General features: G+C 39.2%; 1 protein-coding gene across 1 annotated transcript in view; it reads right to left on the bottom strand.

Annotated features, from left to right (window-relative positions):
• The window catches only part of gng12a (guanine nucleotide binding protein (G protein), gamma 12a), a 47,969-nt gene that overhangs the window by 4,215 nt on the left and 25,033 nt on the right, over positions 1-18,721 (bottom strand). The window contains exon 2 of the mRNA XM_017430792.3: positions 1,956-2,064. Within this exon, the coding sequence (XP_017286281.1) occupies positions 1,956-2,048 (93 nt within the window). The 5' untranslated portion in view covers positions 2,049-2,064. The remainder of the gene's footprint in view (positions 1-1,955; positions 2,065-18,721) is intronic.

The following is an 18,721-nucleotide window of genomic DNA, read 5'->3' as shown; positions in this document are numbered from 1 at the left end:
TGGGCCTGGTTCTGGTTCTGCTGGAGGTTTCTTCCTGTTAAAAGGGATTTTTTTCTTTTCTACTGTCGCCTCTGTGCTGCTCAGGATAAAAGTTTGAGACGAAGTGAAGATTTGAGGCAATCCGCTAGATAACTTTCACTAATTAATGTTTTATAATGTACTGTAGTGAATGGTTTTGTACAGTGCCCCGAGAGGACTTTTGTTGTGAAGTGGTGCACAATAAATAAACTGAATTGAAGTGAAATTATTTACTGAGCTTTTTCCCTTTCTTTAAGATTTCTGTATATTTTTTTAAATTGACATGGGATGGACAAGCTTCAAAGTCAGGATACTGAAGTTGTTTTTTTATAATAAAGTTATTGTTGTTTTTAATTAAATGCACTGAACACTGAAAATTAAGTGCAGCTAGTTTTATAATTTTATTTTTTTTGTTGTTTAAATGTGTCAACAATAGCCAGGTAATTATTTTCACTTCTATAGAAAAGCTTTTCTAAAGTAGTTGTTTATTGACTCCTGGTATTTAAATTAAATTAGATGGTAATACAGACTGATTTTATTATAAAACATGTTAAAGAGTGTTAAGAGAGATGGCTCTTTTTTGGTGAGGAACATTAGTCACAATGAATCTGAAACGGTCTCTTGAATTTGTGTGTGTTCTGGGAAAGTTAGGGGGAAGAAAGAAAAAAAAAGGACAAATCACAACACAAAATTCAGTATATATTAACTTTCAAAGTGTTTGATGTTATGGGATACCTGAGCAAGCACTGCAGCTTATTATCTGTTGTATTATCTGAAATCCTATATTCTCTAAGGAACCAAAGAACCGGCTATTTAAAGCAGCACTCAGGGTAACAGCCACCAAATCTAAGATGTGCAACTGATTTCTCCTGGACATTATCTAACTAAATAATCACACACAGACATCCTAAAGGTGTTTTGTTATTATTACTTTTTGATGCAGTGACAAAACATAATCAAGAGCAGCCTGCATACAATTATTGTAAACTATCAATGTCCCAATCTGATCACAAGCATCCGATCAGTGCTCTGATCAAGGCATTTTTTATTGATCTGTATTGGATTGGCTGACCATGAACAGATCCTGTTTTGATTGTTGACCTTCTGTCTATGGTTTTACATAAGCTGCACAATACAGAAGCCGTTGTGATGTAACGTGTCAACATGTTTTCGATACGGGAATATTTCAAAAATAGAGAATGAGACAAGTTCTGTAGCGCCTTGCAACATCTGAAGTATTTCTCTCGCGGCGGTAGTAATATAGCTATGTTCAGTACCACCAATATACCAAACAACTCAGCTGAGTGCACAGAGATAACCCAGCTAACTCTTAAAGCTAACTCGGCTAAGCAACACACTTTAGACTCTAAAGTTTGGAGGAAATTCTAAAGAGAAAAGACAAGTTTCCACAGGACAGCAATAAGAAAAACAATTACAGAATGGGGGTGACCGACTATTAAAATGGGTGGTCAACTCTTCACTGTTACGAGGAAAAAAATTAATTACAAAAATGTCATTCATTCATTCATTTAAAAACAGACAAACATGTTTTTGTCACCTTTTGGAGCTGTTGGAGCCTCGGTACATCCTACCCTCCCAACACTATATAATCAACACTAGATCAACACTAAAAACATCACCTGGCATTTTTTTCCCCCTTCAAAAGAAGAAAACAGCTGGAACAACATGAACACAAGTTTTCTTTACTGTAATGCAAAGCTACTGGTGTCAAGTACATAATGGCATCAATTTTAAAAACTTCAATGCATTTCGGGTATGCTGATTTGCTAAATTGGACCCCCCTCTCCCATTTAAAAAGCATGTGTTAATTCAAGATGAGGAGTATGCCAGTAAAACAGACAAAGTGGACTGAGATCATCAACGACAAGCATGGTAAACGTAGATGCTACACTACACGGTTTATTGTTCCATTGTACCTTTATCCTCTCAATGCTCGCCTCTATCCTCAGCTGCTGCACTGTCCGCCGGGCGTGGTTGATGTTATTGGAGCTGTGAAGCTTTGAAGACATCCTGGGCAGCACAACACTGTAATGAAGAACAACAGAGGAAAGCTTGAGTACGCTGATGACACACAGTGGGTTTCACATGTCACATAAAACTGTAATGAGGCAAACACAAAGCACAAAAAGAATGAACATAACAGGTTTTTTTTTTTTACAAGATCCACAAAACAAATGATATTTTCCATTTGTAGGTCTTGAATCAGTCAAGTCAGAAAAAGACACCTAAAACCCTGTTGAACTGTAAATGCACCTCAAGGCTCCTAAAACAAAAAAGTCACACTTTCTTCAGCTCTTGAGACATGCTTGGCTGGGATGTTCCCAACTTGCGTGACCCAGCAGGACTCTCAGACAGAGGCTGGTCCACCCTAAGGACAAAACACTCAAATTGAGCAGTGTTGTGTCTGCAGTTCAGTGCTGCGAAGAATGTTCAGAATTTTATATCAGAGAAACCGAACAGGCTCTCCACAGACGCATGGCTCAACACAGGAGAGCAGCTCTTCAGGACAAGTCTCAGCTGTTCACCTACACCTCAAGGATAAGGGACACTCTTCTGGTTTGAGGGTGGGGGTAAAGGCAGCCATTTATGTCAAACCAGAGAAACCAATTTTAAATTGAGGAGGAGGTTTCAGATTTCAGCTTTTTAATACTTACAATGACGCATTAAGCCTGATGCCCAGTCAGTTTCACTCTAATTCACACCTTCATACATGTGACCAAAGCATGTCTCTTGTAAGCCAGGCAAACAAAGACCCTAATGACCCTCAGGTGGAAGAGGAGTGAGAATAACCTACAGGTTAATTTAGCTACACAAACGGAGCACCTCGTAATTTAAAGCTTGGAACTCCACACTCTCCAGTTCTGAACTGATAAAGCTCACTGAATGGGAAGCGAAACATCTTCAACTACAGAACAGGGGTCCAGTGGTTTTGTTTTTAAAGCTTTAGGATTTGCCATGTCCTGGATGACTGACAATCTACACCAAGTACTTAGATGATCCCAAAACGGCTACAATATGTAATGTCTTGTATTATCCCAGAAAATGATTTGCCCACATGTGCTGCAGGTGATGTGTTGTAAATCATACTAATGTTGAAATAAAAAGAGCCAACAACCCCTCTTCCTATTTCCTCTTCCTCTGCAAAACTGTGAATCTGCAACATACACCTGAGGCACAAACCCAGACGTGCTTCGCTTTCAAGTTTTTGATCTAGCATAGGTGTATGTAACATTTTCTAAACTACATATTATATCTGTATTAGTATAAACAACTACCTCGGTTTCAAACTGACAGAATAAAAAGGGTAGCTGATGTATTTATGGGAAAGCATAGTCAGAGTCTAGCTTGTGGTTCCAGTTCCTGCTAATCATTAACGAGTGGATGGGAACAAGCCTGGACATAATCACACAGTCCACATGGGAGATCCAGCTCTAGTATTACCACCCCCCTTTTTCTATTACTCTTACTTTTATTGCCATTGGTCCATGTTTCTCATAAACACACACATTTCCTGTAACATTTCTGTAAATGCTTTCTTGGATCACGCTGAATTTACTAAAACTACTCAGTCAGGAACAGGAAGCCTCAAGGACATTTTCGAAGAAGTTTACTGTAAAATCCACATAAAAAAGTTTCTCACAGTTTTAATCAGTAAATAAACACAGATTAACTCAAGTTTACTATAATATTCTTTATTGTTGCATCGGCTTGTCTACATAAATGTTTTCAGGGCTCTTTCTCTTTCTTTCTTCCTAATTTTTCTCTTTATTAAAGCTGGACTTTTACTCTGCAAGAAGATAAGAAATCTGCTCTCTCTGATGTAACAGAGACATGTTTCTTTCCGTATGGACACTTTTTACTTCAAGAGAAACCCACTGCCAGGCTCCAGGAAGTCCCTCCTCCAGCACTTTTTCAGTTAATGGAGGAGGAGAACATCTTATTTCAGGATCAGGTCGTTTTGACGGCCCTCCATTCAGCAGCATTTACACACAGCATGCCGGCCTCTGCTCAGGTGAGACTAACGGTCACACTGCGACCGTTAGTGTGACCGTCTCAGAAGCTAATGTTAGCTCCAAGCATGGCTGCGGCCACACTGGTTCCCGAGCAGCTCACGGAACAGCGTGGACGCATTAACCCCCCCTCACTTCACATCTCTGGCCAATCCCACAATAGTTGACCCAAACCCCCGGGAGAAAGAACGGGTTCTCAGAGCTACTAGAAGAAGAAAATAGCGTCAGAGAGCAGATTTCTTTCCTTCTAGCAGAGTTTAAATCCACCTTAATAGTATAGGGCACACGTGTCAAACTCAAGGCCCGCGGGCCAGATCTGGCGCTCTGTAACATTTCATCCGGTCCTCTAGTCTGGGACAGATCGAGTCTCTGATTCTTATTTTGCTTTAAAAAACTGAGCCTAAATAATTTTCTCTTGACAGTGACCTAGAAGCCAACAATATATAGTTTTAATTTCTGTATGATCAGTTTTTTGTTAATGGCTTTTTTAAAATCTGTTTTAATGTTAAAAAATTTATTTAAAAGCTGAGTGAGGCGTAAGAAATGACGGCTAATGATGAGCTTTTTGAAGTTTGATCTATTTGTCTGTGTTCATATAAGTCTGTTTGCTCTAAATTCTGTATAATCTGTAACTGGGAAAAGGTCATTGATATTTCTATATGAATGAGTTTACATAATACATCTAAAACCAAGGTTAATTTATGTAATTTTTAATAAATATTGATCGTGATTGGCCCTTGGCTAGGACCAAATATTTCATTTTGGCCCCCTTGCGTCACTGGGTTTGACACCCCTGGTATAGGGGAATAAGAACTGAAGCACTCCTTACTAATCACACCACTTCTGACACGCTTTTTGATTTTAAGCTGCTACATCTCCGCAAAGTCATTCGGCACTTAGCATTTATACTGCATTTTCACAAATATGCTAATATTTCTAGGTTTGTTTGTTTTGTTCTTTTGTACTTTTGTGCACATGTATTGTATAGTTTGCCAGAGGTAGTTTGTTTGTAAATGAATTTGTGATGTGATTTCTAAATACATGAAGTTATTGTTAAAACTATAAAATTAATAACTTCAATGTTTTGATTCCTATATGCAGCCAGACATTTATTCATGCATAAAGAGTTATTATCAGACCACAGCCAGAGTAGCCTCTAATAATACAGTAATACATAAATCCAACAATTCAGAATACACGAAACGGCTTATAACAGGTCTAAATAATGAGCCACAAGATTACATAAGGTTTATTTAGATCCTGTCTGCACATTTTTTTAACATCGCAAGACGTGTTTCTTCCAGACAGGGAACACAAAGCTCTTCATGTTACAGACAAATGGAGGAATAAAAGCAAAATAAACATAACTGAGTAGGGAAGAAAAAGCTCCATTTTCTGACCTCTTTCAGGGAGCACCTGATAAGAGTTTCCTTTCCATATAAAGATAAGCAATCACTCTAAAATAAGAAACAGCCTGGGATGTTGAAAACAGCTTAAGTGTTATTGATAACGTGCCTGGGAAACATGAAAGGATCTAACAATGAAACAAAATATGAACATCTGAAGAAGACGTTCAAGACTTCATCCCAAAACAAAACTCTCACAAGAGAAGATGGCAAAAAATCCCTTTCAGCTATGAATTTGGGCAGAGGGTGTATATTTGAGCTGTGGTCACTTTCTGTGTGTTTGCTAATTATTTTGTGTTTAAATTAATAATAAAATTAAATAATTAAACTTTAAAAATTAATTTAATAAAAAAATTAAACGTTGAGCATTCCTTGAAGGAATGCACAACACTTGCAAACCAGCTAAAACCACATCAAATCTTAGAGCAATAACTGTAAAAGGTGGCTAAGTTATAGCTACTTTTTTGTATTTTTAAGAATTGGGTTGGCTTCAAATGTTAATCGATTGTAGATGTCGATCCAATGATTATTTCCTGAAAGTTTCATTCAAATTTAGGGCAGCAGTGGCTCACAAAGTAGGGGTTTGTCTTGTAACCGGGTGGGGTCGCTGGTTCGAACCCCCGCTCTGTCTGTCTCAAAATATGTTTGAATAACTCTCAGCTACTACCACATCACATTTTAGGTCAATATCTATAAAAAATGAGGTCAAGTGTCTTGTGGTAGCCATCTTGAATTGGGTTTGCTACAGAAGTTAGTTGTACAGTAGATGTAAATCCAATGATTATTTTGTGAAAGTTTCATTAAAACTCATCCATAAACAAACCAGCACACAGACACGGGCAGAACCATAAATGCTTTTTGCCTTTGGGAGCACGCAATAAAAATGACTCATCTTTCATTTAAAGAACTTAAGATTTGTCTTCAGTAAACTCAGTAAAGGGGTCAAGTTTCACTCTCAGAAGATTTAATCACTTCGTGTTTTCTTTTCACCGTTTCTGTACATTTTTAACAAGGAGTGACATTTTTAGCCAGTTTGATACCAGCAGAACAAATTCTCAGATTTAGTTGTCACTTTCTGAGCTTCACCTTCTTCCACTGGTTTTCAGCATAGATATTTTATTTCCGGCTGTCAGGGAAAATCTTTGGTATTTTGGTACAACAAGGCAAGCCAGGAAATGTAACTGAATTGTTACAAATATGTTATAAACTTTGCAACATGCACATGTAAAACAGTTCTTAAAAACAACAAAAAAAAGTGAGATAAGAGACAAGCAAGTTTCTGCAATCCCAGGAGAGACTCGATCCTGTGTTAAAAGCTTTTTACAAGTTTTATTAAGCTCCTGTTTAATATCAGAGCTTCAGCTTCATCTGGAGCAGAAACTGTCCTCGTCAGCTGAGAATATCTGATCAGCCGGCCAGTCAGGGGAGACCACTGTTTAGTGTCTTGCTACTCTGAGCCTAAAAAAAATCATCTGTTATGTAAAATACCATTAAAGACATAATTATAAGCCATTTTGTTTAATTTTTGTACTCAAGGAAATACTCAAAAGTGCATAGAATAGAGCAGAGCAAAAACCCTTATTACGCCAAATATTTTAAGGACAAAAAGGTTTTTTAATCACTTTTTTGAATTGTCAACAATACTAAAGCAAGTACTGAAGCAAAAGATACGCAATATACATGAAATATACATTTAAAAAAGATGAGAAATGAAAATAGTTTTAAAAATCCGAAACTTAAAGAAGAATTTTGCCTGGTTTGCTTTGGGCATTATGATGAATGGTAAATGGTTCAAAAACACCTTAAAGTCCTAAAAAACTGAACCAAGAAAAAACAATGGAGTGGCTTCTTTCAGGATGACTTTAAATTGCACACTAGTGCTGTCACAAAAGATATGATCTATCCGTGTCCAGAATTTTGCTAAAAATAAAGAAAACTCTGCAGGTGTATTATCAAATACATTTGTGACAGCATCATTAACCACAAATTCTGCAGCATCCAAGATGTCTTTCAGTTCAACCAGCATGTGGAGTAAAGAAAGGCGAGCCCCTTCTTCCATCAAACAGAAGAGACTTTTAGGGCCGTGCATCCAAACTGTGCAGCCCTTGTGATGTGATACCAGCTGTTCCAAGCAACACCACTCTGATCTGATGCTTTATGGGAGGCCACTGTTTGAGCTCGAGTGTGTGGCAATAATCACCACCATGTACATATAGGAACCTGGATGTCTTCTTTCTGATCTTTCAAGGATCAGAAAGAAGACCACCCCCCTTTTATAACACACACACACACACACACACGAGCGGCTTGGACCACCTACAGCACAGAGCAGTGCAGCCACACTGCTTCACTGTACCTTCATACACAACTCACCCGCACACATGTGATTCATTAGCAGAGTGTTCAAAGTGCCAGGAACAGGGAGCTATTATGAGTCAATGCCTTTAACACCCGCACTTAGAGATGAAAACCTGCGCACTGAGTCCCAATCTGTTACTATACCACAGCTTAGACCCAAAGAAAACTCCTAAACTGGCTGCTGACGAATACAAAGATGTCTATTAAGAACCAGAAGAAGAGTTGGTCCTGTCAGCTGTACAGTATGTGTGGTCTCTTCACCCACTATCTGAAGCTTTTTAGCCTGGAGCAGCTTTTGTAATAAAGTACCGCTGCTGGAAAAAAAAAAACTGCCTGCTGAAACATTGGAGGGGATGAGATGTAGGTGAAGATCCTGCTTTTACACATCCAAAGCTCCACTTAGTTCACTCCAAATTGACAGAGCTGCTTTTTTCTAAACTCCCATCTATATTTTATAGGGCTGCCAAACATGGTATATAAAAGGCATTGTCAAAATGTAAAGGGGAAAATGTTTAATAAACTTTGGAGTTTATATTTTACACCCTATTTAGTTCTTGTATAGATTAATGTTAAGATTATTACATTACAACATTTTTCCTTTGTAAGTCAATAAAATAATGCACGGTAAAAATAATATTCACCAGTTTGTTAGCGCATGCCTCGCAAAAACATGCAACACATGCAAATTAAGAACTGCACTGCAGATAGCTACAACCAACTGATAACACTGCCTCAAAAAAGTCACTTTAAATGACAACTAGGACGGAGAAGGGCTGCATAATATTTAAAAAACTTGCAATGTGTGATACTGTTGTCTTATATTACAATGCTAAAAAAACTTGTAATGAACCCACATTTTCCTCACGCCTCACTTTCTCTGACATTACTATCAAATAAACCAGGTGTGAGCATCAAGGCCACTGAGAGTCTATTGGATTGACCCAACATATCATCGTGCAGAACCTGAAAGCATGGCACTTGAAATATAATGGCCTACGATTTATTGTAGTCTAAGCAGTTCTTTGCTATACTATAGTGATATCGGGATAACAACAAATTTTAAATAGATTTTGCAGCCCTAAAGGAAAGTGAAACCTTAAAGTTCACGCTCCCAAATCAACTTTAACATCATTAAAGGCCTAGCATTCCTTGCAGGAATGGATCTTGCCCAACGCCATTCATGCCAGACTAAGATCATCTTATGCTGAGAAATGATGCAGTTGGAGCCATTTTGTTCAAACATCGGAAACATTGTGTGCAATCTCATGTGACGTCTTAAGATTTCACATTCAGAGAAGGTGCTGTGAGTGACTCTCAGCTACTACTGCACCAGATTTTAGCTTACTTCTTATATAGATTAATGTTAGGAGTATTAAGTTGGCTCAATACGTGCAAAATTAACGGAGTTATTTTTGTTTTTTGGTAATGTTCAACTGCTGTGGTGGCTACATTGAATTAGACTGATTGCCTAAGTTAATCAGTTGCAGATGTACATCCAATGATTACTTTCTGAGAGTTTCATTAAAACTTGTGCATCAGTTCATAAGATATTTTAGTAACAGACACACACACACACACGGAGACATGGATAAAAACATTGTTTACCTTCGCCTTTCAGCAGTGGGTGTTAATGAATAGTGTCAAAGTATTTTTACTGATTTGATTCATGTGTTGCACAGCATCTCTTGAAACACTTGTCGTTTTTTGCAGCACATTTCTATTTTTACATTTAGTGTGAGTTTTTAACCACAACTGCAGTTTTGTTGTGCAGTAACTTGACTTTGCTGCGACTATTAGCATGTGCTGTCAAACTGGAGATGTTTTTGTTTGCAATTTGAGTATTTGCATGTGGTTGCTTTAGTTGAGTTTGAGCAACACTCTCAAACAGGACAAAAAAGTGCAAATGTTTGCATGCGACACCCATGCCTGATGCACATTAATGGTCCGTGCAGATCAGAGAATCTGAACGTCACCATGTAATTGGTGCTTTGGCAAACCTCATTTTAGTTTATTACACGGCAGTGAGAGGATGGCAAACTGCTTGTTTTATGTGATATGGAGAGATGCAGTGAAGTAACTTCTTTAGAAGTTATTCTTTAGATGTTTGCTGAACCCTACTTTTGATCATCCTAATAAAATCATCATACAGTACATTTACTGACTGTCATAAAATCTGGAGGTTTAAATTGCCTTCACAAAGCATGTAATACATGTTGGTATAATTTCATCTTAAAGCCCAATTCACTGTTTATTGTTTTTGTCAGGGTGGTCTCAGATTACTGCTAATGCATGCAGAACATGTTGCCCTTGGCCTGCAGGTCTTTGTCATTTTCATTTTTACAAACAGCAGCACAAGAAATCCCAACACTGATGAACTGTTGGGAGAAAAACCTCTCTGCTGATAAACCTTCTGTGCCTACTATTGAGCAGGAGACTACCTATTCATTAAATGAATAGTTTTCTGTAATCAAATCAGCAAATACTTGGTTATTGTGTTAACACACAACCAGTTGCTTTTAATGCGGAAGGTAAAAGGGAAATAATAATTTTGCCCGTGTCTTTGTTTGTTTGTCTTTTGTGTTGGCAAATAATCAGATTTTGGTGAAGCATTCAGAAAGTAATCATTGAAGGCACATCTACAACATATTAACATTTGAGTCACTCTAATTCAAGATGGCCACTATATTCAACTGCCCTTAAAAAAAACAAAAATGACTATACCTCAGTCAATTTTACAGAGGTTGAGCAAAAATTTGGAGTGGTAGTAGCTGAGATTCATTCTCAATTCATTCTTAATTTGAGCGCCACACATTGTGAGAGATCATTCCTTAATACTCTGGCAATAACTGCAGGAATAAACCCTGTTTGTTAGCAAAACATCTCATCGACCAATGAATAGATTTTATCAAAACAAAACAAAACAAACAGAAAAATGACTGTAATTTAGTCAATTATACGAAACTGAACAAAATTTTGGTGTGGTAATATCTGAAAGTCCTTCCTAATACACTGACCACCACACATCCAGAGATTTTTGCTTTAGACTTTGGCAATAACTGTTCAAGGCAACACTGACTGTCTGCTAGCAAAATATATTGTGAACCACTAACTATATTTTAATGAAAGTCTCAGAAAGGAATCATTGGACATACATCTACAACTGATTAACTTTTAAAGTCAACCCACTTTTAGATGGCTGCCCCAGCTAATTGATTTTAGCCAACACAAAAATGGCTGGAGCTTAGTCAATTCTAAGAATATTGAGCTAAAAGTTGGTTTTGTAGTAGCTGAAAGTCATTACAAACACATACTCTGAGAACAAAACATCTCACAAGAGCGTGCATAAAGTCATTTTAAAGGTTTGACCAAAACGGTTACATCATCATCATCATTTGTGATAAGATCATCCTAGCAATAAACTCAGCATAAAGGCGACAGGCGAAATGCATCCTTTCAAGGAATGTTAGGTCTTTCATCTACTGTGTTTCAGACAGACTGCACAGTGTCTTTTTTTAAGTTACTAGATCACTTACTGTGATTCTGATGATTATGAACTTGAATGTCTCATCTGTGAAAATTCCAGTCAAGATTGAAATGTCTTAAACACACCAAGTGATCTTGATTTAAAAATGTCTGCCAACTGACTTTCTTCACCAGCTGATAAGAACTGAACTTTAGATCAGCATGCAGACAAATGTCTGCAGCTTTGAACAAAGGAGTTCAAAGAGTTACGTTCTAGTCACAAGCCAGAATACTACTTCCCTTATGTGTATCCACACACACAATTCTTTTTCTTCCTCTTTTTTCACTTCTCGCCCGCTGAGGAGTTTCCCTCAGCGGGCAAAGCTAAAAGTAGCCTTTTCAAACTCCCTGCAGGCAGTCAGCACTTTTCCAGCTGGGTGAAAAACCGTCTACTGCTGCACCTACAATACAGAGCTACAGCGCCGTTCCTCCTGAATCAACATAAAAGCACTATTGTTCTCAAGTTGTTACCAAACTTGGCAAAATCGGTTGGACTCAGTCATCAGTCCTGCTGCTGAGTAAAGGAGGACTGTGTTTATGAGCCAGAGGGGAGACTCTGTGAAAGAAGGGAGGGGGGGACTGATTTTTTTCATTGTGAGCAAAAAAAAAAGTGTAACATCATTACTTTCCCACCAGAAAAGAGTAACTACTAGCCTCTGCTTTGTTTGGCAGCAATAGTTGACACTGCAAATATTATGATGATTTTGTGTACTGGGACAAACAAGACAATGAAGACTGAAGAACTATTAGGATGTGGCACCACAAGCTGTGGTAATTGTAGAGAATTCATCTTTTTAAAAAATGGGAAAAAAATACATAAATAAAAAAATACATAAATAGTGTGCTTGCGCTGCCACAAACTACTTGCATTACTATATTTTTCCATAAAAGACATTATTAGAAAAAATACAAATAGAAAATGAGTATTATAGCTAAAATAAATAATTTGTACAAAAGACAAAGAGACACAAAGTAAGTGATTGTGCCTCTCTTTAGGTAGTGTTTCTCTGGGCTGCAACTGGTTGGGAGAGTTCCTCATGAATGCTGTTTGCCAAATGTCTCCCAACTTTCGTGAGGTTAACTTCCTCGTGTGAGTCGAAGAGGCACGCAGCTCTGTCGCTTAAGTTCTGAAACTTGTTCAAAAGATTTGTGCCACAATCTTTTTTTCAAAATACTTACAAAGTCCGCATGGCGTCTCGAACACAACTACATTTTGCCACAGTCGCCTTCAGCTGCTCTCAAAAGCCCTAGAGCTGTTTTTTAACACCAGTGCAGAAGCTCTCCTTTGACAAAAAAACATCTGAGGCAGTAGTCCAGGTCTAAAAACAGATGATAAATGATTATTGAAAAACTGGTTCAAATCTGTCTATCTTTATTTCTAAAGTGCACTCCAGTGGGTTAAATCATAAAAGTGGGGCAGCTGCCGAGGTGGGTACATAGTAAGCTAAAATGGACAAAGGTGCACAGCCAAAATTGCAGTTTTGCAATAAAAAAAAATAAACCATGGTTTTCAGAAACTGGCCACTTAAAGCAAGTCCACAAAGCTCAGTCACTTGGCTGCTAACACTCAGAAATCAGTGAGACTGCAAAGGAAAATTCACTTTTTTTTTGCAATTCTGAGCCACCAACTAGTCTCCCATTCGTCATAGCTCAGTGAGATACCTCCTATGCCAACCAAATCTTAGTTTTTTTGTGCTTTTACTGTTCTTTGCTGATATTGTTTGCACAAAAAGTTTACTTTTCACTCTCTAACAGGAAGCTCTGTGTTTTGTGAAAGGGAAAACATGTAGTGCAGGGAACCCCTACACGGTTCTTTTAACAATTTCAGGTAGTTACGGTGTTGGTAGAATTGTGGCCCTTTGTAGTCCTTAAAACTACAACATATTTCTTAAGTCCTTCTGAGCTCCTGCTTCAAAGAAGGGACCTTTTTGGCTCAACAGGGATTCTTGGGTTATGTAAGGGGATCTGACTGGTCCATACATAATTGATTGGAGGAGCAAGCTGTACACTCTTCCAGCAACTACACAATTAAAACTGCATAAACACTGCTGAAGAAACTTATCTTAGCTGTTGTCTTCTATGATGTGTTCTTTAATTTTGTGCAGCACAAAGTAGTCAATCTGCTGCGTGAGTCTTGGACTTTGATGGACTGGCAACTTGTTCAGGGTGCACCACACATTTCGTCTAATGATTACTGGGAATAGGCACCAGAAGAGGGTAAAGAAAATGGATGGCTTGATTGATGGATTACCGTAGTCTTTACGCCTAGAGCTCCTAGAACTTCTCCTGGAACCAAAGTTCCACAACAGACAGCTCCAACTTCAGTGGTCTCCATTGTTGTTATTGGTGAATGTCAGGTGTGTAAGTGATGTGTTCATGCTGATCACTGGCTGAGTAGCATGCAGTCACACCATGCCCCTAGCGGAACATAAGCAAACAGGGAGGCAATTATACTTATTCTATAGTGTAATAACCCTCAGAGAGTCCTTTGAACTGTTTGGTCTGAAAACACCTTATGTGCATTTCCAAATCCTAAAAGGTAAAGTATGAAAAATATGGCATCTAGTTACTTCAACTTAAAAGTGCAATTAACTACATACCCACACTTTCCAATGGACTTACTGGGGCATCTGTCCAGGGCCCCATATAGTATTATTGTTTTGAATGAATTTGGTGTATTAATTACTAATCTGGCAGATATTATGGAGTCCTGTTCTGAAGTGTGGGTAGTAAAGAAAACATACTGTTGTGGAACCAACTTCCAATTTTTGTCTGAGGTTGAGAGTCTGTCTACTTTTAAGACTAGACTTAAGACTTTCCTTTCTGATAAATCCTATAGTTAGGGTTGGCTTGGGTTTCCTTAGCTATGCCTTAGTTATGATGCTATAGGCTTATTCTGCTGGAGGACAAACTGACCACTTGTACTCACTCTGCTGCTGTCTTTATTTGCTCTACTCTCCATGTCTGCATTTGTAATTATTTCTATAATTAATGTGTTTTTCTTTGTTTTTCTTTTTATAGAAACTCCACCTGGACCAGTCATTCTGTGTTTGTCTGTGTCTCTTTCCTGTCCTCTCAAACCCCAGCCAGTTGAAGGAGATGGACGCTCGTTCTGGTTCTGGTTCTGCTGGAGGTTTCTTCCTGTTTAAATGGAGTTTTTCCTTTCCACTGTCGCCAATGTGCTGCTCAGGATGGGAGACAGCGAAGAAGTGAAGATTCAATCTGCAGGCTTCCTTAGATAGATTACTTTTACTAATTGCATTTTATTTTATCTGGTGAGGATGCCTCCTGGACACCTCCCTGGTGAGGTGTTCCGGGCACGTCCCACCGGGAGGAGGCCCAGAGGAAGACCCAGGACACGCTGGAGGGACTGGGAATGCCTTGGGATTCCCCCGGAGGAGCTGGCCCAAGTGGCTGGGGAGAGGGAAGTCTGGGTCTCCCTGCTTAGGCTGCTGCCCCCGCGACCCGACCCCGGATAAGCGGAAGACAATGGATGGTTGGATGGATGGATAATTGCATTTTATATGAGAGTGTTTTTGTACAGCGCCCATAGATGACTTTTGTTGTGAATTGGCCCTATATAAATAGGCTGAATTAAATATTCCTGAGTGTTATGCTGCACATGTACAGCCCACATACAGTCCATATAAAAGTATAAATGCACACCATGTGTGCATTAAGGGCAACTCTGACAAAGCTGCAGACCTACAGTGCCACCCCAAGAGCTGCAGGTATGGCTACCGAGATAAGCCATGCTAACAGGACCCCACCCAGGGCCCCTGGCTGAACACTCAGTAAAACAGACAACGCTCTCTATGACTCCATTGCGATTAGCTGACAGGCATCATTCCTACAGAAGCAAACAATTCCAGGAAAAGATATAGCCCTGTTCAAGAGTTAATGGGAAGATGTTCTGATAAAACACATGGTTCTACAAATAACACAAGTCTGGTATTTATATACCACCATGAAGGAGTCTCAGTTAAAGTTCAACTTACATTCTGCAGCTTCTCAGAAAACTGTACAATCCTGCAAGTTTTGGGACTTAAAAAAAAAAAAAAAAAAAACAGTGTACTGTAATAACTGCACAACAGTCACAGTGTCTAGACAGCTGACTAGACTGGACCCATTTTTTCAGGATTTCTAAATCCTAAATTCAGACTAAATTACTTGAGGTTGATTCCTGTCCAAATATACTATGAATGATTCCTTGTGTACGGTGCAGACAAGATGACTGACAAGTTTTGCTGCAGGAATTACAAGTCAGCCTAGTGTATTATGAACGCATTTGGAATGCACTAGTAGCTACAAAGACTTGTACAAAAAGGTTTTAGAAATAAGCAGGGTACAGCAAAGAGATATCAAGCCAAGTGAATTAACTTGTATACTTAAACATGATGTTTTCAAAGAGCAAACATGACTGAGGCAGACACAACAATGAAGCAAAGCAGCATGTCAGGGTCTGTGACTGCCTGACATAATGACAGATAACAGTGATAACAGAGCAAAACTAACAGCCTGGTATGCATGACATGATTAAAAATATGCAACTACTGGTTTCACTCTACAGCACAAATCAAAGAATACTTAATTACAATTCAACTTTCCAGTGATATTTTGTTGTTGTTGTTATTTTAAACTGAACCACAAATCTATCCCTGACTTACTTTCCCTCTTTGAGTCCACTGCTAAAATGTACCCCGTGAACTGCTGAGCAGGCCCTGTCAGCACAATTGTTAGGCTACTGTTGAGCTAGCAAATTATTCGTTTGTGTAATCCCAAATGTGGGTACAGTGTAGTTTAAATATTAGGGGGAATACAGAGTAAGTGTAGGCAAGTGAAGGTTTAATGGATGCCTGCAACCAGATTGTCTGTGTGAAGAAAGAAAAAGAAAGCTACAAAAGAAACACACACAGACACACATATCATGAACCTTATCTTTTTAGTTTTATTTAAACAATACTTAACCTATATTTTTGATGGATAAATAATGACATACTAAGTATCTAACATGAAGCGCTGTATTTGGACTAAGTGGAAAGACAACCTTGGTCTTTAACTTTAAACAACTGTCCATATCAACGGTGTGGTTAATAGTGTTGTGCAAAAAGGCATGACCTGGATTAAATGACATCAAACTGCCTCATATGCATCTGATTTATTAACAAGTGGCCTCCAGCAAGAGAACCAAGACTGCAACCTGCAGAAAAAATAATGTAGGAGTGAAAAGGTAAGAATAAGGTGAAATTCTTTCTCTTTCCATTGATGCAATTGTCTCTGAAACTCGTTGCATTCCTTCCAAAGGAGAGTCAGGATGTGACGGGCTGGTGTAAAAACTCCTTTTCATCTTCAAGAAATGCGTAACTCCTGGCTTTAGACACAGGATGACAAACATCATAGTGAAACAAACAAAACAAAAAAACTAGCGCAAAGGAATCCCAGAACCTCAGGGATATCATTAGCAGGTAGAGTATGTACTAAAAATAGCTCACAGGTTTGTGCTTTCGCCAACTGTTTAAAAAGTACTCAAACTGTAGTGAATCCTAATGCCAGCTGGCTATCATCCAGATTAGCAAGGTCTCCGCAGTTTCCACTGTGGTGCCTATGAGCCTCTGGTTCCACAGTAATGGCCCATTATCAAGCCAAGAACAGCCCAAAACAAACAGAGGCCTATGACAGATAATGATGATCAGACGTCACTGCAGACGCACGGAGGGTGGCGTGTAGGAGACGTGAACGGCTACAGCGGCTACCAGGCTGGCAGCGTCTATCTGCTTCAACCCCTATGAAACAAATCTCATTGTTCTCCCAAATCTGCACAAAAAAAGCGGAGTGCAAGCCAAGTGGAGCTTGCTGGAAATGCATGTAGAGAAGGGATAAATGGCTGTGGGGTGGGAGAGAGAGCTGAGCACTCGCAGCTGAGACTGGCAGAGAGATAAGAGTCTGTGTGTGTGTGTTACTGTGGGGGGGGCAGCTAGAGAAAGCAGACCTGCAGCTGTGTGTATGTTGCATTTGGTCTCATGCCAAAAATCTACTGCTGGCGACAGGAACGCCATAAATCTTAAAGCTATTGTGAGTTGCTTGCCTTCTGCCTCAGTCCCTCTCACCAGTGAAAGCTGCTATTCATGACGAAGGCAGAGAGATACTACACAATGGATGTCCATTTCTGGCCCAACACAGCCCTGCCTATATGGAACAATAAACAAACGTATTCAGTCTTTCCAGTCCCCGCCCCTGAGTTTGACTGACCACATTTGTGTTACCACTGCAGAAAAGGTGGAATAAAGCAGAATGCCAAAGGTCTGGAGTGTTGATAACTGGTTGGAGGCATTTAAAACAACTTCAGGCATGGATGGAGTCATTGAAGGCTTGGACGTCATAGAGCTCATTAGAAAACAACTTAAAGGTTGTAAAGGACTTAGTATTTTATGGAAAGAGGAAATTGGGATTAGTCAGAGGGTGACATCAGTGGGGATGGTGTTTGTTTGTGAGACAAAGATTGAGTTTGTTTGTCCGAAGGTGCAAAGTCCATTTCTGTGACATGATTTTTATGTAATTCGGCTGTAAACCCACTGTTTTTCAAGCTAAAAATAAACAGACTCAGTATCCATGGACAATTTCAGAATCCAATACTCAGTAGTAAAACTATGCCTCCATCCATCTTCAATTGATCAACATTAGTTCAGGGTCGTGACGGAAGTACTTATCCCAGGCATGGTGCCTCCTGGACAGATGGCTAGGTCACTAGGCTACCAAAACTAAAGTGAAGCAAACGACTACATGAGATGATAGCTTCAACTCAAACTCAAATCAACAACAGCATCCAATTCTGTCAAGCAGGAAAATAGATGGTTGGCAGCCTAGGCAAATAAAATAAATTAAAGCTGTTATTTGCACTTCAAAAACAGAAAAGAAAAAAAGATTGTGAACACTTTAAGAAGTTTTGCTCAGTTCTACAGAAGTTTTTTTCTGCTGACTAAAACCAAAAACAGCCCAAACTCACTGATCGGCCATGAATTCAGCTAGGAGTGAGCGACATGATGGTATCAGATTGTGAAAAATTTGCCAAAGAAAAAAGATTATAGGATCCACTGAAGTAAAGAAACTCTGGAATGGTCAGCCTCAGCACAATCTATGCTAACAAGATGAGAATTTGTGCCGACATTTTGAGAAGAGCTACATGTAGCAATGTAAGCATCTTTAGTTATTGTCAGAATGGCAGAAGACCATTAATATCCATCCATCCATTCTCTTCCGCTTATCCGGGGTCGGGTCGCGGGGGCAGCAGCCTAAGCAGGGAGACCCAGACTTCCCTCTCCCCAGCCACTTGGGCCAGCTCCTCCGGGGGAATCCCAAGGCGTTCCCAGGCCAGCTGAGAAACATAGT

The sequence above is a fragment of the Kryptolebias marmoratus genome, linkage group LG20, assembly GCF_001649575.2.
Source record: "Kryptolebias marmoratus isolate JLee-2015 linkage group LG20, ASM164957v2, whole genome shotgun sequence".
Taxonomy (NCBI): domain Eukaryota; kingdom Metazoa; phylum Chordata; class Actinopteri; order Cyprinodontiformes; family Rivulidae; genus Kryptolebias; species Kryptolebias marmoratus.
This window is presented reverse-complemented; position numbering and strand designations above follow the sequence as displayed.